We start from the raw sequence: 19,965 nt of genomic DNA, 5'->3' as shown, positions 1-19,965 counted from the left end.
ACCAGTTTCTCATCTGCATCCAATAAAGGTGGGTAGCAGAGCCAACTTCAGTGTGGCTGCTCTTCCACTTAATTTCCCAAAGAATAGAAAATTATTCTAAGAAAATTTCCAGTCATAAACTTCAGATAATTTAATTAGATGAACTGAATGGATCGGCAAGCTATTTTTAAGCTTATTTCCAAATTTTCATGACTCCTGTAATCTTGTATTTCCCTCCCATTTTGACAATATAACCTAACTCAGACATTCTGTGGGCTAAACATATTTCTAACTTGTGTTTTCTTTTTCAGCTTGTCAAAATTCAGTGACATTATTGCATGTTAGTATTGTGTATAAATTTAAGGAAAACATTAGTAATTTACAAAAGCTTTAAATAATTTTTGATCAGTCACACAAGGAAGACAAATCAACAGCATATTAAAATGCTCTTGAAACAAAATTTTCAGTGTCCTATATGTTCAGGGGCCATCTTAACGCCATAGGTATGATATCAGGGCCTTGATTTAGCACATGGCTTAGACCTTCCCCTGGCAGTGTGCATGCAGAACACATGGGAAGCACATTCTATGTCCCCAGCCGTCTCCAGCCCCTCCAGGTGAAGTCCAGACTCCACTGCTCATTAGTCTGTGGACACAGGACAGTCAGTTATTAAACACCCCTGGGCCTTCATTCCCTCATCTGACAAGTGGGGTCATGAGTTTTTTACTACAAGTTCTTAGGTGGGCTGGTGTGGTGGCTGTGTGACTCGAGTACTTAGGAGGGACCCGCTCAGTTGACTTCTCTGTTGCTGCTGTCTTGGAATTCTTAACTCTGAACAAGGGCTGCCTTCTCCGTTTCTCTGTAGCCCCTGCATATTCTGTCATCTGTCCACCGAGGTAGTTGGTATTATTGTCTCCTGATACTCTTGTGGCTTTGGAGAAGTAACACCCTCAGAGCTCTCACCTGTAAACTATGGAGTCATTACTGGGAGAATGAAGTGAGATCATGTGTACACAGTGGCAGCATGCACACACTTGCAGAATTGGTCCTGTTACATCAGCTGCTGCTGAGCCTTATAAACTAAGCAACGCTTACATCCTTTGGGAAGTGTGCAGACTTGCGGACAGTTGAAGCTTCTGCTCCCTTAGAGATGCACTGAGATCATAAAGGTTACCTCTGACAAAATGAAGGTAGAGCTAGAGAGAGAAGCCTCATTGCAGTCAATCTTGTACTCAGGGAACAAAGAGGAATCCAGATGCCTGGCTATGGCCTACTCTGTGTGGCTGGGAAGTAGGTTCAGACACAGTGGTATGGGTAAAAAAGCACACTGGAATTGAGTAGAGCAAGGCACGGGACATACACCAACTCAAGATTTGTTTACAATAAACTTTACTAGTTTCACAGGTACATTAACAGGGCAAGTTCACCACACAATGAAGCAAAAGAAAGTACAAGGAAAAAAATGCCATGTAATTCCTTTACAACCTCTTGAGTTTCGACTGCTACTTTTGGTACTAGTGAGATTCTTCACAGCTATATTAGCTATGTTACAGGAAGTCAATTTTTTTTTTCAAGATTTTTCAAGACAGGGTTTCTCTGTGTAGCTCTAGCTGTCCTAGAACTCACTCTGTAGACCAGGATGGCCTTGAACTTAGAGATCCCCCTGCCTTTGCCTCCTGAGTGCTGTGATTAAAGGCGTGCACAACCACCACCCAGCAGAAGTAGGTATTTTTATAGACATTCATATGCAACAGTTTTTCTAATAAAATTTAAAAATTAAATAAATTATTTTATAATCACTCTAGAATAAGAATCTGTCTTTACAGAAGATCAAACAGTCTAAAGGGCATTATGGAGTTTGCTTTGACAAACATATTAACATAAAATTTTACTGTTGCAGAATTAAGACTAGGTACTCCTTTGCCCAGTGCTTGCCATTCAAACAAGCTGATGGAAAGCTCTGGGAAGTATACACCACCCGACTCTGATCTTATATCCATCCTCCAAACCTCAGCTTGTTGGGTAGGTACACTCTGGAAAGATAGTCTGATGACAGGAAAGTCAAGGCTTGGATCTCTGCCTTCATCTTAGAGTCCGCCATCATTTCCATCTGCAGGAAGGTTAACCAGCATCTGTCAGGAACCCCAGGCTAGGCAGTCTTCAGGCCTGCTAGAGCATCTAGAGTGGCTACTGGTCAAGACTGTAAGGTCAGGCCTCAACACTAGAGTGCTTTTGTTTTGGGGCTTTTACACTTTCTTTCTTTCTTTCTTATCCCATAAGCTGTGCGGCCATCACTGATCAAGTGACACAACCGTGGGGAAAGGCAGGTGTCTCCCCCTGCTGACCTCCTCTATTGGCACTGTCTGTGATAAAGCTTCAACAGACTGTTATTGACAAACTACACTGGCAGCATCCGTTGTTGGTTACGTAGACTGTCAGGAAATCAGTCAGACTCAGAAGGACAAAGTGCATGCTTTCTTCCATGGACAGAATCTAGACTTAAATATGCACAGGTAGGACATGAACATAGGAGAGGGACTGTGTGGGGGAGGGAGACCAAGAACAGGCAATGGAGGAGGAAGAGACAAAATGCTGCATGTCTTCTCGTACATGTGGACTCGGGGTAAACATGTAGGGATGTGTGAAAACAGAAGGATGACCATGTTGGGTTTGGAATGGGACCTGCAGCAGGGATGACCTGTGGGGGTGGGGGAAATATGAACAAAGTACCATGATATATGTGCATGAAATGCCATAATAAAACCCATTATCTTGTACACTAACTGAAAACATTACTTAAAAATCAGTAACAGTGATGAAAATTAAACATGTTCAAGGATGTGCTGAAAGTATTGTGTGAGCAGCTACCACTACAATGAGAAGAAAGAAAACACATAGCATTTGCATTTTATAGAAACACACCATCTACCTCTTTTCTCCAGAAGGGCTGGTAGGTAATATAAGGCCTCCTCAGGATACTGTCCAGTTTCACCTGGTCATGCTTTGTCAGCGGAATCAAACTATCCTTAGGTATATTTAACCTGGAAAAAATGGATTGGAGTGATCAGTAAAAACAGAATGTTCCTCTATTTATGCCTGCACTTATGTTGTTATGTCAACAAACTGAGAAAAACAAGTGAGAAAATCAGTCCCGTGCTCCTCCCCAACCCCAGCTTCTGGGGCTCTGTGATATAGGCCAGGGAGTTTTCAAGTTCACAGTAGAAGTTTGTGTTGTCATAGAAACAGGTTCTGTCCTTCCTCCCCCTCCTCACCTTTGTGAGATGACAACAGATGGCAGAAAGTGGCTGTTAAACAAAGCACGGTGTCAGGTACACTGAGCAGAGCTCGTGTGGACAAGCCACAGATTTCTGCCTGCAGCTGTGAGCCCCAGCAGCCATGGCCAGTGGCTGACACTGAGAAATCAGGACTCGGGTGCCTAAGCCTTGACTCTCAGCACTGAGGATGCAGATCTTTGCTTTCTTATTTGACATGCACACTTATCTAGTTTGAAGTCTGAAAACAGTAGAGAGATCTAGGTTTAGGTATAATCTGCCCTTGAAGTCACAAATCCAAGGTGTCCAGGTAAACTCTAATTTCCTCAGCTGTCCTCGGTATCACCATAATTGTGGGCATCTGCAGTGGCAGTTCCTGGCTGGCCGAGCGAAGGGAGTCTAGTGCTGCTGATTGCAGCCTCGTTCCTTTGACCCTGGATCTGTCTGGATCTGTCTGTCTGTCTCTGTCTGAGTACACCAGAGGGCTTTATAAGCACAGCTCGAGTTCCACCGAGACCTCTGCCTTAAAAGCCTTCAGGGTCCTTGTCCCAAATCTGTGTTTGTGCAAAGGGGTCACTTGAAGGGATTGTGGCCATGACAAATAACTGCATTGGTATAAACTCTGCTTCCTTCTATGGAAGCATTCAAAACTCCAGGGCTAGGTTTCCTTCCTGTTCAGTCCATAGCTTCATGGTCCCCATATTTGGAAAATAAGCATCTACACCCAAGACAGCCCACTGCCCCAGGAAATCCTACACACACACTCAAGTTCCTCTCACAGGAAAAGGAGAATAGCAAGAGGGTATCTGAGAGGCTGGACGTGCTATGGGATGTCTTTCTGTATGCTGTGAATATGTGTTGCTCTGATTGGTTGATAAATAAAGCTGCATTGGCCTATGGCAGGGCAGGATGGAGCCAGGCGGGAAAATCCAAGAGAGACAGTGGGAGGAGAAAAGAGAGTGAAGCAGACATTGCCAGCTGCCGCCAGGAGAAGCAAGATGTAAAGATACCATAAGCCACAAACCTTGTGGCAAGGTATACATTTATAGAAATGGGTTCGTTAAGATGTAAGAGCTAGCTAGCAAGAAGCTTGCCATGGCCATAGTTTGAAAAGAATATAAGCCTCTGTGTGTTTATTTGGGTCTGAGTGGCTGCGGGACTGGGCAGGACACAGAAAAACTTCCAACTACACTGGAGGGATGGGTCTGTGGTTAAGAGTGTATACTGCTCTTGCAGAGGACCCAAGTTTGATTACAGCATCCTCGCTAAATAGCTCACAACTGCCTGTAACTCCAGCTCAAGGGTTCCAAGGTTTCAGTCCTCTGTGAGTACCTGCACTCACATGTTCATACCCTCCAGTATTCATATAATTAGATATTTTTACAGTAGTTGAAAAGCAGTAGTCCCCCATGCTGAGGGCCAGGTGGCTCACTCTCCACGGAGAACACATCAAGGACCTTATTGAAGGCAGGGAAAGCCTCAAACACACACACATGCTTTGACCCACCAAGTCTCTGGGAATCCTCAGAGACTGTGTAAGATTCGGGGAAAGGTTTAATTATCAGAGGACCCTTTGATCTGCTTGTCACCAACAATCTCGGCAGAACAGCTGTGAGGGATTGCCTGAAATTGAAATTCAGGAGAAGGAACTGTTACCATGAGGTCACAGGAGAGAAATGTATTTATTGGCAACAACAACAAAAAAGTGATCACTTTGTGTTGTATGCAAAAACCGGATGACAAAGGAACAGTTGAGGACCTTGAGGTTTCTCAGGAAAGGTCATAGCTGTGGGCAGAAAATCACCAGCCACCTAGGACTGCCCTGCCTCAGATGACTCTTAACTTCAAGTGCTAGCAGTTCCCAAACTCTGATATTAAGATGTGGTCACTCTATGGAGTTAGAATGTTCAAGATCAGGACTGATGTTTAATTCCATCCCAGGCCTCACACTTATTATCTGTGCCTCACCCTGGAGCTCAGGCTGGCCTCTGGCTCAGTCCCCTGAGCACAGGATTACAAGTATGTTGCCATGCCTCTCCATGCATTAGTCTTTCAAATACAAAAAACTTGCACAAGGGTCTAACCATAATTGTAAAAATAATTGTGGCTAGCTGAAAGTGATATTAACTAAGGTCATTGGGTTTTTGTTTTGTTTTTTTGTGTTTTGAGACAGGGCCTCTTTATGTAGTAGTGCTGACTGTCCTGGAACTCACTATATAGACAAGGCTGATCTTGAACCCACAGAGTCCTGCCTGCCTCTGTCTCCCAAGTGCTGATATTAAAGGTGTGCACCATCATGCTTGGTCTTCATTAACTATATAAATAACAGAGACCCCAAGAAATTTACTGTATAACTACAGACAGCAAGTGCTTTTCTAGTGACGTCAGGCATGTCAAACACAGTGCAGTGAGACTTCTTACCTTTTAATATCAGAAGGGAGGAGACCAAGCCATCTGATAGTTGGGACGGTGAGACTGTGGGCCTCGAAAGACATGGACTGAGATAAAGAGCAGAACTGTGTCAGATGAGCTGGACAAGGTCCTGGCTTTCTATTCTGGCATCAGGGTGAGGTGCTCTGGACCACTGCTTTGTTAATCTCTGGCTTGAACTGACTACCTCCCTCCCTGCTCTGCCACCTTCTGCTGTGAACTTGGCTGGGCTTCCGGCTCATTTGGAGATGCAGGCTCAGCAGGTTTGGGGGGGGGGACCAGGACTTGTGGCTCTCCAGGTTTTCGAAAAAGAGTGGAATTTGGGTACCATAGGCTCCAGTGTGGACTTGATGCTTTCCCTTCTCTCATTGTGGGAGTCACAGTGGCAAAGTCAAAACTGGAAGCTGCATGTGACACTTATGGTCTCGCTGATGCTCTTCAGGAGCAGATCAGACAGGACGGCTGTGCCACTTGCGCATAGCTCGACCCTCCGTTGCCCATGCCAGGGCTGGGCTCACAACACTGAAGCACAGACCGGCTCTCGAGAGGTCACCATTGCCCCTGGGACATGCTGCTGAACTGCCTTGCTAGGGTATAAGTCGACCCCGGTGAATGGAACACAGGTGTGGTGGAGAGGGGCAGCTGCGCTTCTCTGTACTCACCATGGAACCATACTTATAGATGCACATTATCTCGATGCCTGTAGAGAGGGAGCTTTAAGATTAGACTCGGGTCACAGCTAGGGAATCTTCACTCTCAAATTCCACCTAACATCTAAAATCTTTAATTCTGTGGACATTACCAAGGAAAAATTACATTCTCAGTTTCATATGTTAAACATCACTTTAAATGATTACAGTCTTTAGCTTGACTATATTAATAGTACCTTTGATTTATTTCTTTACTGATTACCATGCTGGAGATTGAACCTAGGACATTATGCATGCTAGGCAAGTACCATACCACTGAGCTATCCCCTGGCCCATACAATATGCTGTACAAATGTTCTAAGAGTAGAAAAACATAATCACAAATATGACTTAGTCACGATTGTTGTCCAAAATAGTCCAGGAGAGATTACCATGGGGATCAGCATCTACCAAAGTGAAAACAGGAATGTGAAACGTGTCCCACAGCTTCTTCACCAGGAGCCTTGTGTTCAGATCGGGAACGCCCTTTCCCTGAAAGCAGACAATACAGGCATTGAGGCTGTAGAGGATCTGGCCACATTCTGCCTGTATTTCATCAACACTGACAAGTGAGACCCCACCCTGACTTCCAGGTGGGGGAGTCCAGTGCTGACAGTAAGGAAAATGGACAGTGTTCAACAGGAAGAGCCACATCTGTTCACACCTCTGCTTCCAGGATGCCTGTCTGAAGACCCCACCCCCAGGCAACATTTCATCAGAACAGAACCAATAAAGGTGCTCACCGCAGTGTTATTTCAAGGGGCACAGTGAGGCACAGTGACATGCCTCCACATATAAAGCCTGATGGCCGGAGCTCAATCACTGGGACCCATATAATGCAAGGAAAGATCGACCAGACACCTACATACTGTCAGTCTTCATCTTCTATATCACCTCTTGGCTCTTTCACCCAAGCAGACGCCACCAGAATTTCCTGCCATCGCCCCAAGAGTCCATGCCAAAATCACACTTGGAACTTCTCTCATAAAGAGCTGAGTGCTTGTGTCTGTCTTATGGCTCTTAGTAGTGATGCTGCGCTAAGGTGCCATAGGTCAGAGCCACACTCAGGAGTCACCTAGTCCTTTTGAAGTGTCCTTTGTTCAGTCCCTGTTCCCCACCATCCTCACACTGAGATAAGCCCAAACCTCCCAAGAAGCCATCTGACCCACAGGCTGCCACATAAACCCTAATATGCAAAGCCTCTTGTCAGCCTATCTTTTTGCTCCAAGTCAGGATGCTATGAGACTGACCAGGCCTACAAGGCTCCCCCAGCTGCCCAACACCCCCCATCAGACTCTCTTCTGGCTATGCTAAGGCTGCACTTCTGGTCACTCTAACAAACCACAGCACTGTAAACCGCTCTCTTCTCCAAGGAGTGGATTTTCTGCAGCGATGTAAAGGCAGGCTGTGGAGAGGTCCCAGAAGAGGGGCTCCTGAACCATCCTCTTACTCTGCAGCCCCAATCTGTGTGCACCCCAAGCTTTCTTCCCTCCTGCAGCCAGTTCTTATGATTTCTCAAAACATGACCATACCACAGGGCGCTAACTGCCCACAATGGACCAATACTTCTGTCCCTCATAAATCCATGTGAAGGCTCAGGAGGTAAGGCTTTGGGGTCAAGAACAGAAGGACAGACTCCCCTGAATGGAATGAGAATGTAAAGGACCCCAGAAAGGCTTTTTCCTGTCTCTGTCTTGCTCTTATTTTCTTCCATGTGAACACTCAATGAGAAGACGGCTTCTTAGCAACCAAGCAATGGTCTGCTCTTAGCAGACAGGCAATCAGCTAACACACTAGTCTTGGCCCCAGGCTGCAGAACTTTGAGAAGGACACATGTTGCCTCAGTCACCCTGCCTGTTGCATCTCTGGGCTAGCTGTTGCTGGCTGAGTGAGCCATCCTTTTAACGAGCCATCCTGTAGTTCCACTGCTGTCACAACCCGCCTGTGTTCCTCACTGTTCCTGCCCATGTGTGTGAAAAGGGCAAGCACCGTTAGCCTGAACCAGTGAATCACCCGGATACAAACTCTTGTGAAGAACAGCAAGCACCAGCAGCTGCCCACAGCCCTGGAGAAACTCTGCGGCAGGAAAGTGTGAGGGAGACACAGAGCAGCAAGAAAACAAAGCCTGTTGGGGGTAACTATTTAAGAAGAGAGACCCTCATCTGAACCTGGGCTGGGTTTAAGATGTTGAAATAAACACCATGGACACTTCTGCTCTGGGATACTAGATGATGCATTATATTGGCATGGTATATACAGGGACATGGTATATACAGGGACATGGTATATACAGGGACACGGTGCACAGATGTTGCTGGAGCTCTGTTTCCAGGCACCACAGTGGTGAAGTGAGGCAGATATCCTACCGTGACCATGATGCATGGGGACATTCTGCTGCAGAAGTTGTCATCCAGGAGCCGCTGAAATGTTGCATCCTTCTCTACTATTAACAGAAACTTTGCATCTGTGATCAGATCTGTGGCGCTAAGGCTGAGAAACTACAGTCACAGCGTCCAAGCTTAGACACCCACTGCACTGCAGCACCGTATACCGTGACTCAAAGGCAGCTACGGGGAAAACTTGGTCATTTTACCTCCCAATACCTACATTCACCCAGGCACACGGGGGCCTGTCTCCACTTCACAGGGAGAGCCCTAGCAAGCCACTGTGGCTACTTGTCTCTATGGCCTCTGTTACACAACAGGAAGACAAAGTTCTTTTAGGAGCATTCCAGTTTAAACAGTTTTACCACTGAAGGATACTCCGGATCCCTTGGATGTTAGATGGCACAGCAGTAGCCTAAGTTAGAAAGACAAAAACAAACCAAGCAGTTTGTAAGTTAACTAAAAAGTAAGTGTAGCTGCACTTTATACTTCACAATGGTGAGCTTTCATCTTTCTTGGACGGGTAGTCTAGAGACTGCCGCTCAGTGAGGAAAGCAGACACAGGACCCACTTGGCTTCCCCGGCACAGCTATGGGCTTAAGCAGACACGAGGAAGGCAAGGGTCCTGATGCAGGGCCTCAGCAGCACTACTGTGCCCTGTCCTGATGGGAGCATCAGACCACCCACCCCGCTGCTCTAGTGCAGCATCAGCAAGGGGTTTGGGATGAAATGTGTTCATTTCAGAGCCACATGGATTATGTAAATAGCCATGCCAAAAAGGCCATGCCAAAGCCATTTGGAAATTTCAGTAAATTTTAAAAGAGAATGTGTGTCTGTTTATTTCAATATGACAATTAGCATATTTGAAAACTGTGTGCTAAAGCACACAACTGTTCACTCATCAGTTTTATTTTAAAATCCCTGGGGCCAGCAAGATGGATCAGTGGGTAAGAGTACTTGCCACACAGGCCTGATGACTTGTTTGATCCCATGAACCTATAGTGGAAGGAGGGAGCCATTTTTAACAGTGGTCATCTGATCTCTACACTTGTGCTGTGGCACATGTGCACCTGTTAGCACACACACACACACACACACCATACTCACATTCACACAATTATAAATAACTTTTTACCTTGTCTCTGAATTACACAATAAAGCAAGGAATGAAATCTAGTTCTAAATGGGAAGGGTTGTGTGGTGCTGAGCTGGTGAGATGGAAGGATGCTCACCGTGGCATTGCAGGTACACTGCACTCGGGTACCATCCTCCTCCATGTATCTCAGGTTGCCAGCAATCAATCCCTTGGATGTAGATAACTGGAAAAAATAAGGTATTTAAAACCATTCCCATTAATATACTTGTTGCTGCAAGCCTCTCCTCATGCTCACCTCTTAAGACATTTGTATTTTATCTTAGATCAGAATCTAGGCGGAGATGGAGGAGAAAGCATGTAAGGGTATTCAGGAAATAAAAACATCTGAAAAGGTTCCTGTTTTGGTCCATTTGACCAAAGGAACACATTGGAAACAGATTAAGGTTATGTTGAGAAAATATCCTATCCAATGACATGAAAAGGGGGCCGAGTACACTTCCCCAGACAAGATCTCGCTGTGAGGCTCCGGCTAACCTGCCTGCCTCTGCCTCTGCTCTGGGACTAAGGGCAGCTACCACTTTGTTTTGTTCTTAGAGGGGCTCACCACATGCAGGCTCCTCCTGGGCACTTTCAGCATACAGGAAATGTCATCTATAATGTTGTCCACTGCAGCTTGGTTCCCAAAAAGCTGGCTGTCAGTGTAGTAGATGTCTCTGTGAAAACGTCAGGTCAACATCTGAATGAGCCACATGTTCTGGGACTGTGACAAGCATAGAGTACTCTGTGGGGAACATTTACTGCAAGAAACACAGCACACAAGGAGGGCTGCTTATTACCATAAAGCATGTTTTAAAAGTTAACAGGGGCTGGAGAGATGGCTGCTCTTCCAGAGGACAAATATCTGTAACTCCAGCTCCAGGGAAACTGACACTATCTTCTGGTTTCTTCAGACACCAGGTGTGTGGTGCATAGACACACATGCAGGCAAAACACCCATACACATTAAAATTCAAACAGTTAATTTAACTCAGTCTCACCCAGCATTTTTTGAAGATGAATTTGCCATAACAATATATTTACCTCTTGGTTGCATAAGTGTTGCTCTGTACTAATTTATAAATCATGGACAATATTTTCAGAATTAGAGCTGGAAAATAAGACATAAACAATTTACTTCTCTCTCACTAATTTGAAAAATACTATTATCATAAATTTTAATTGTACCCTTTGTTTGTGTATAAACAAACTTTATGCTTTAAACTTTATCTTTCCAAAAGAGGAGGGTTAGGTAAAGAATAACTGTAAAATCACGTGCTTTCTGGGTAGCAAATCAGAGTAATTTCCTCTGAACATGAACCTAGAACATGCTGACTTTGACTGTGTGCTTCCAATGTTACTGACCATGAAAAGTCTAGAAATTTATTTTAAGAACAAGTTAAAGAACACGTGAAGACACTCAACTAGAAACAGCTAAGCTCTAGAAATAACTAACTCATTTACTATTGACTACTCAATGCCACGGAAGAGCAACTTACCAAATTTTTTAACTGATTTTGGTGAATCGCTTTTGATTTTTCTTGTGGTACACTGAGGTATCATCTGAAGGCCAACAGAGTCTTCAAACCTGTTGTTCAAAACACAAGAACAAAATGAGAAAGGCTTAATTCCTGAACACACACTTGCTATGACCTGCTTATCATGTGCACATGTACAGAGGCCAGAGGTCAACCTTGAGAAGTGTTCTGTAGGGACCACCCATCTGGTTTTGTGAGACAGTCTCTGTCTCATCGTTCTGGAGCTCACTAGTCGCCACAGACTGGTCTGTGAGCCCCAGGGATCCACCTGTCTCCACCTCCCAGCCTTGGGATTACAGGCATATGCCAGAGTTTGCTTTTATGAGGGTTCTGGGTAGCCTCACACTGATGATCCTGCTATACAGCGAGCATTTCAGCCAACTCAGCCATCTCCCACATTTCTTCTCTGTGGGCACTGGAGCTTAGGAATGTCCAAAAATTCAAATTGCTGCAGGAAGTTAACAGGTGACTAGCTCAGGTTTAAGCTAGACACCTTTTTTTTTTTTTTTTTTTTAAAGATTTATTTATTATATACAGCATTCTGCCTGCATGTGTCCTCTAGGCCAGAGGAGGGCACCAGATCTCATTACAGGTGGTTATGAGCCACCATGTGGTTGCTGGGAACTGAACTCATGACCTTTGGAAGAGCAGTCAGTGCTCTTAACCACTGAGCCATCTCTCCAGCCCATAGATACCTTTTAATATGGAGCATATGAGTAGTTTTTTTCTGAGAAGACAGTGTATATGGAATACTTACACATGTTTTACTATTATGTATTTTACTCATTTTGCCATTATTCATTCTCAGTTAATAATTTGGTTCAATTTAATAATAATTTTTGAAATATTTTGTTTCAATTTACCCACAAAGTGAAACTGAACCTCTCAGGCTCTCCTAAGGATGGCAGAAGGCACCAGGTGAACCCCCACATGGCAACTGCTTTGAAGCTATGTGAAATTCATCTTTCAAAACACATTGCCCAAGCATACATCTTATGCTAATTTTATTGATTTTAAAATCTCCCCTAGTCCCATTCCTCTGTAACTTTCACAAATTCTGAGAACCATTTGTGATTTGGTAGAAAAGGCTGTACAGGCAGGCTACAAAGGTTAAACTTTTTCACTAGGCTGGAGAATTTGGATAAAGCCGCCAGACCAAGCAGCAGTCGGCAAGGACCACTGAGCCTTATCCCTGTGCTGTGTTCCGGATGCTAGCACCATGGTCTGCATGTCAGCACTGACTGCAGCTGCCTGAGCAAAGGCTTGCTTTCCAGGAGTGAAAGACAGCCTCACCAGGGTGCTTCCCCAGTGCTGAGGAGTGCGGCTCTACACTTGCTGTTTTGAGCAAGGGCAGACAGACTTTGGGCTACCCCCTTCCTCGGTGCAGTTCTGGTTGCTAGTCCTTTCTTGGCCTCCTCATCTTTCACACTGACTTCCAGTTCACACAGCCCTTCTGTGGAGCATGGATTTTGTAAACCTGCTAATTTTTATGGGACAGGATAAAAAGAATGACATCTGACTATAACTCTGAAACAAATTGAAATAACAACATACATACTGCATTTTAAAATAAAACTGCAGGGACCAGGCATGGTGGCACATATCTTTAATACCAGCGCTAGGGAGGTAGAGGCAGGCAGATCTCTGTGAATTTGACATTAACCTGTGAGTTCCAGGCCAGCTGGCCATTATAGTAAGATCCTCTCTCAAACAAACAAACAAACAAACGAATGAATGAATGAATAAATAAATAAATGGATAAATGGATAAATGAAACAATAAAATAAAACTTCAGGGGCTGGAGAGATGGCTGGGCAGTTAAGAGTGCTTCCTGCTCTTATAGAGGACTGGAATTCAGTTCTCAGCACCCATACCAGGTGGCTTACAAATGTCTGTAACTCCAGCTCCAGGGAATCTGACACTCTCTTCTGGCTTCCATGTGCACCCACATGCACGTGTACATTCAGGTGCATACACACACATACACACATGCACACTCACACACACATGCAAGCACACACATCTTTTTAAAACGTAGAAAATAGAATTGCAAAATGCCCACATTATGTTTTCCCAGCTTGATCTGTTGTCTATTGTGAAGGCAGGCACTTCATTTCTTGCCAAGCTTTTGATTATGTCTTGAATAATATTTTCTATAGCTGTAAGAACCTCAGAACTGAAACAATAAACACACCGTGATTTAATTTTATATAGCATGTAATATTTCCCAGATCAATACAAAGACAACTTTTTTTCCCCTCCCTCGAGACCCTCTGTGTACCCCTGGCTGTCTTAGAACTCACTCTGTAGACCAGGCTGGCCTCGAACTCACAGAGATCCGCCTGCCTCTGCCACCTGAGTGCTGAGATTAAAGGCGTGTACCACCAAACCGCCTAGCACAACTGCATTTCATTAGATTTTTGTTGTTTTGTCTTGCTTTTGGAGACAAGGTCTCATAAGGTAGCTGAGGCTAGCCTGGAACTCACCCTGAAGTCCAGGATGGCCTCAAACCCACAACCCTGCCTTGGTCTCCTGAGTGCTAGGATTACAGGTATTGGCCACCACACCTCCCTTTTGTTTCTTCCTTTTTTATTTTTAAGCCTTGGGAATATATGTCAATAACCATCTCTCTTACTAAATTCTGACTCAGCAGGCATTCAGACAACTGCTCTTACAGGGGTTACTTACAGAGACATTAGATTTGCCTGTAAATTCATCTCTTAAATAACCCTTATGCATTAACAATGAGCTAATATAACTTACAAATGCATTTTTATTTGCTCACAATTAACTTACTTCAATGTCACTGAACTTCAATACAGACTTGGCTTGAATACTATTGTTAAATGTTTTAACTGAGGATGATGTGAGGCGGGCTTTGACATGCACACATGCACGCACGTACATGAACACAGCTGCTTGTAGCATACTGCCCTAATTGATCTCATGCCTTAAAAATTAACCATTTTTAATTTTAGTGATTCAAAGGGAAAAAATTTAATCACTACCAGGAAAGGGATAAATTGTGAATTCTGTACTAAATGGTTGACCTGGCCACTTAAGTCATTCCACTTTACAAACTATCAAGACTGAACTCAGTTTTCTGTCCGCTGGCTGCTAATTCCACAAACCATCAACTTCAAAATGTGTCGCTCTAAGTAACACCAGAATATTATCTAGGAAGGGAAGCCAAGTTAAACATAGGAGATGGGCAAAATGTTGAGTTTTAATGTCCACACCTTCTTCAATGTTTTCACTGAAAAAAAAATCAGAAAATATATTTTAAAACATTTAGTGTGTTCTAATACAGTAAAGACTAATGATTTGTTATTTTTTCAAAACTTAGAACAGTTTGAGAATAACACTGAAAACAAATTAAGATATAATGAGACCAATCTTTGTTCTTAACAGAGATTCCCACCATCTCTTTCTCTCCTTTAAATTCTCCCACAAACTAAACCCTTTTGCAAAATTTGTTTGCTTGTGAGGTTTTGGGTAGCTGGTTTGGGCTTAAAAATAAAAGTAATGTGTTTAAGATGCAAACTGGTGATAAACAAGAAAAATGAGAAAGGAAATCTGAATCATATAAATGCATTTTCTGTAGTTGATTTTAAATCACTTAACATAGGTACATGTGTTCCCTAGAGCTCAAGAAAAATATCTTATTATAAAGCACTTATAGCTGGGCGGTGGTGGTGCACGCCTTTAATCCCAGCGCTCAGGAGGCAGAGGCAGGTGGATCTCTGTGAGTTCGAGGCCAGCCTGGTCTACAGAGTGAGTTCCAGGACAGGCTCCAAAGCTACACAGAGAAACCCTGTCTCGAAAAACCTAAATAAATAAATAAATAAATAAATCACTTATAATATTGATAAGCTTGCTATATCTGAGAAACTCACTAGTTTAGAGCGCAAATGCTTTCCACTTTTCTCTCTCCTTTTCTTATCAACCTCACCAAAACCCCCAAAACATAATTTCATACTTTGTTTTGTTTCGTTATTTCGAGACAGAGATCCCCCTGCCTCTGCCTCCCGAGTGCTGGGATTAAAGGCATGCGCCGCCACTCCTGGCTTTCATAAAAAAAATTTTTAAAGATAAAACATAAAAGCCAGGTAAAATCTCAGACTCTCTGCCTAGAAGGGATATCACTGGAGAAACTAGGAACTAGGCTGGAGGGATGCTCGGAACGTTCTAGAAACAGCTGGTGTGTCCGGGGAAGTGGTCCCCAGCGCCCAAACGTGCAACCCAGGCGTTACAGGCAGGGGGCGCTGTGGGAGGCCGGCTCCGGGGCTCCGGCGTGGGCCGGCTGCTCACGGCCTCCACCGCCCGCGGGCTGCTGTACCTAGAGGCCGCGCGGGTGGCCCCGGCAGGGCTCGCCCCCGCCCCTCTCTTCACCACGGCCAGCAGGGAAGCCCTGTGCCGATCCAGGGCGTCGAAGAACGAGGCCTCGGGCCCCACAGGCGCGAACGCCATGATGGCGGACACAGCAGCCGCTCTCAGGCCTCGCGCACCCGCGAGCCTTCCCGCGCTCTGGCTGCGCATGCGCCCCGCCCCGCGGCCCCGCCGAGCAGCCCGCTAAGTGGAGTGCGCAGGCGCGTAGGCCTCGAGGCGGCTGGGACCCTCCTGCGGGGAATGGAGGTCAGGTGCAGCTCCAGCTAGCATCAAGGATCAGTGGGGCCAAGGTGTCCTTGGCCTGATAACTTACGGGAGATAACATTTGCGAACCCCCCCGCGGGGGGGGAGGCATTGGGGGGAATGATATTTGCAGCTTTTCTCTAGCACGGTGGGTCGTGGACCTGGCTGGGGATATGGGTGAGTGGGAGCATTCTTGCCTGCTTTCCCGCCTCCGCACCAGGTCCTCCTGCCTCCACCTCCGGAGTGCTGGGATGAAAGGTTTTACTATGGTCCAAACAATGTTTGGGACTTGCTTTTATTTAAAAAGTCGTTGCGGGGCTGGAGAGAAAGCTCAGCCCTTAAGAACCTTAATGCACCCGCAGAAAGCCTAGCTTCAGTTCTTAGACCCCACATCACGTGACTCATAACTATAGTTCCAGTTCAGTGGGACTTCATGGCCTCTGGCATCTAGATGTGTGTTCCCGTATGCATGTAGTACACACACATAAAGAAATAAAATCATTTTTAAAAAGAAATGAATCCTTTAAAATACAAAATGTTTATCTGAAAATGGGATTTCCTTCCTAAGGATTTAGAGTGAATATGGCTTCCTCCCCTTGCAGACCGGGCTAGCCATTTCTTGCTCTGTTCTCCCTGAGCCTTCTAGAGCAGAAAGGCAGATTTCCGAGGCCCTGGGAAAGACCCCTGACTCTCAGGACCAAACAGAGAGAGTGGGATGAGACGAAACACTGGAACATGGGGCCTTGAATCACGGTGCATGAACGGGACCCCAGAGCCATCTGACTCCAGGCCCCACTGGCCAGGTTTTTATTTTTATTTTTATTTTTTTTTATTCAAATTGGTTTCTGAGCAGAAATAACAGACTCTTCTGGTCCACACTGACAATTGCCGGTGTGCATGTGTCTCTGCACACAGGTCTTGTGTTAAAGGTCTTTCTTCATTGCTATCACAGTGATTGCTTCCTGTTGCCTCCCCTCTGCTAAGCAGTACTGCTTACTGAGGAATGGGGAAGCTAGGTCTCTGTGCTCAGGAAGCTCACAGTCCACGGAGAGGCAGGGACCGAGTGTAAACAGGTGAACCCTCAGTTAAGTTGACTGGGAGAAAGAGAAAGGTACACTTAAGAATCCGTCCAAAACCCTAGAAGGGAAAAACTCTTCCTCGTTTTCAGAATGGAGGGACTGGGGCTGGGGGAGGTTGAGTGGTATGTGCAAGGTTGGGGCGCCAGCAGGTAGGTTTTCAAACCAAGAGGGAGATCTTGATGCCAGGTTCATATCAAATCCTTAGGAACCGAGGTGCCTTTAGGGGTCTGGCTCAGAGTGAATCCGCATTTTATAGGGCACTCGCCGGCAGAATTAGCCCTTTGGCGTGGGTGGTGACTTTTTGTTTTAGTTTTCCTTCCAGATGAGAGCCCCATAGCAAGCAAGCTTCCATTTCCTTCCAGATGAGAGCCCCATAGCAAGCAAGCTTCCATCTATCACCCCAGAGAGGAGCCAGACAGCCGAAAGGCCTTGAGGAAGGCAGGCAGGGTGACATCATGCAGACCGGGCTCTCCTGGGCTACACTTGCTCCTGCTCCGGGGTTTTGTCCACTGGAGATAGGCGTGCACCACCTGGTTGGCTACAGACTCCCCCAGAGGCAGCAGCCACTCTCTCTGGGACGTGTCGTGGAAGGTCCTGAGGTGGGTGGAGGTATAGGGAGGAGACGACAGCCGGCGGATGAACAAAGCCTTCCGAACTTGCTATTCCTGAGGGAGAGACTCGAGGTTCCAGATGCCTGGCAGGGGTTCCCACCTCCACACACAAAGGTGGGGAGGGAGGGAGGGAGGCGTGTTCTGCCAACAGCTGCGTCTGCCTCTGCCCCGCAGGCATCCTGCCTCGTTCTGGGGAGGGTAGCCAAGTGCTGTGTGCCTGCAGCAGCTGCTCACAACACCTGCACATCAAAGGCAGTTTCCCGGCCCCATGCCGGGAGACAGAACCAGAAAAACACATTCGGCTCCAAGCAAGCCACAGCCGGCTTGTTGGCAAAGGCTAACTGCCACGGCTTTTCCTGGGCTGAGTCCTTTTCATCCTGTGGTCCTCTGAGCATCTCCCCAGACTCTGTTAGGGAGGTGTCTTGGTTTCTTTTCTGTTGCTACAATAATATGTCCCCACAGGAGCAACTTAAGGGAGAAAGGGCTTATTTCATCAGGTAGTTGAGTCAATCACAGAGAACTCAAGACAGCAGGAGCTTGAAGAGGCTGGTCACATGGCACCCACAATCAGGAAACAGGGATGAATGTGTTTGCGGGCTTGGCTTGGTTAACTTATTTTGTGGAATGCAGGATCCCCTGCCCAGAGAATGGCCTTACCCAGTTAAAATGGGTCTTCCCACACCAATTAACTTAAAACAATTGCCCAATGGGGCTGGAGAGATGGCTCAGCAGTTAAGAGCATTGGCTGCTCTTCCAGAGGACTGGGCTTGATTCCCAGCACCCACATGGCTGCTCCCAATCATCTGTAACTCCAGTTCTGGGAGATTCAGTGCCCTCTTCTGGCCCCTATGAGCACAGGCACCGAAGTGGTACACAGACATACATGTAGTCAAAACACATTAAATAAATGAATGAATGAATGAATGAATATCTTTTAAAAATAATTCCCCATAGGCGTGCTCAGAGGTATAATTCCGCATAGGCATGGTCTCCCTGATGATCCCTGATCTTGTCAAGTTGACACTGCAACAAGTCCCCAGAACTTAGTAGGCCCTGAGATCTTAGCAACTGACTCCTTGGTGGAAGTACTATTCAGGCTCTTAAAGTCAGCACATAGACAGCACCACCTGTCAAATCTAAAACAAAGGCCCAATCCATCAAAATCCATAGTTAGGGAAAGTCTCTAAATGCACTGACCTTGCTTTTTGGCTTCTGTAGTTCTGCTTCTGGATAATTGTTCTTGTTAACTGAAGTGTGTCAACCCAGGACATGGTTTTTTGTGCTTAAAAGCTGATCCTGAGAAAGGCTCGGGGCTACACTGGGATCCCTTATACCCAGTGTAGTTGCTGGCTGGCTGATAGAGACTTTCTTTTGTCTTAAACCGATGTCAACCATACTGTCACAGGGCTGCTTTTTGCAACCTCATTCTAAACCTCTGAAACCATAGGCTGTGGGCAGAGCATCATGAATGTGTAGGACCCCAAATTCCAGGGACCCAAAGTGACTGCCCAGTTCATAAAATCCAGGATCATGAAGGCAGCTGACAAAAAAAAAAAAAAAAAAAAAAAAAAGACAGATTTTTATGATCGAAGGTATGGGAGTGGACCTAGAAAAAATGTGAGCCGAGTCAGGTCCATTTAAAGCTCTCCTGGAATGTCCTGTCCTGGTGCTGGCTTGACCCATGTTGCCCATTCTTGGGGGTATCTCCCTTGTGAGGCCTCTTTGTTCTACCTTTCCTGGCTTTTCCCGCCTCTCAGACCTGCAGCTCCTGCAGCCTGGCTCTGCTGTACGGCACTCACAGGGGGCTTTCCACAAAGCCCCAGCTGGTTGATGCTGTTAGGATTCTGCCACTCCTCCAGCTGCATGACCGCACATGCACAGTTCAGTAGCTAAGCAAGGGGTCTTACGTCTTACTTCATGTGTGTGCTTCGTGATTATGTAATTCGGGAGGCGTGGTCACGCAATCTGTGCATGCATGGAGTAACTCTGTAAGCCCACGTGTGCAGGGGAATCCTCAAAAAGCCGGTCACAGACTCCTCCCCTCTCTTCTGCTCCCCGCCCCCCATGTGTCTTCCACAGGCCTGGTCACACTCTTCTGTCCCTTTCCCCAATAAAGCTCTGATACTGGGTTTTGTGGTACCTTGTGATACGGTAACAACGCTGCTTATTATTTAAACCAACAGATGTTCCTTCCCTTTCCTGCCGGCAGACTCTCAGGC

At 45.8% G+C, this 19,965-nt stretch overlaps 1 protein-coding gene across 4 annotated transcripts; it reads right to left on the bottom strand.

Moving 5' to 3' along the window:
• Window positions 1–1,351: 1,351 nt before the first annotated feature.
• On the bottom strand, window positions 1,352–15,941 carry Spo11 (SPO11 initiator of meiotic double strand breaks). 4 transcript variants are annotated; one of them, XM_076571280.1, is made up of 13 exons: window positions 15,764–15,941; window positions 13,487–13,600; window positions 11,386–11,474; window positions 10,931–10,997; window positions 10,455–10,563; window positions 9,987–10,073; window positions 9,133–9,169; window positions 8,737–8,846; window positions 6,763–6,862; window positions 6,344–6,381; window positions 5,673–5,749; window positions 2,909–3,020; window positions 1,352–2,677 (listed from the first exon to the last, which is right to left on the bottom strand). In XM_076571280.1, the coding sequence occupies exons 1-13, from the start codon at window positions 15,892–15,894 to the stop codon at window positions 2,423–2,425; spliced, it is 1,326 nt and encodes a 441-aa protein (XP_076427395.1). In that variant the 5' UTR covers window positions 15,895–15,941; the 3' UTR covers window positions 1,352–2,422. The 4 variants fall into 4 exon arrangements, with proteins under 4 accessions (XP_076427395.1, XP_006985405.2, XP_076427396.1 ...); XM_006985343.4 differs by having other exon boundaries at window positions 1,352–2,089; XM_076571281.1 differs by lacking the exon at window positions 13,487–13,600.
• Window positions 15,942–19,965: the final 4,024 nt, after the last annotated feature.

Source organism: Peromyscus maniculatus, chromosome 4, assembly GCF_049852395.1.
Source record: "Peromyscus maniculatus bairdii isolate BWxNUB_F1_BW_parent chromosome 4, HU_Pman_BW_mat_3.1, whole genome shotgun sequence".
In the NCBI taxonomy this organism is placed as follows: Eukaryota; Metazoa; Chordata; class Mammalia; order Rodentia; family Cricetidae; genus Peromyscus; species Peromyscus maniculatus.
This window is presented reverse-complemented; position numbering and strand designations above follow the sequence as displayed.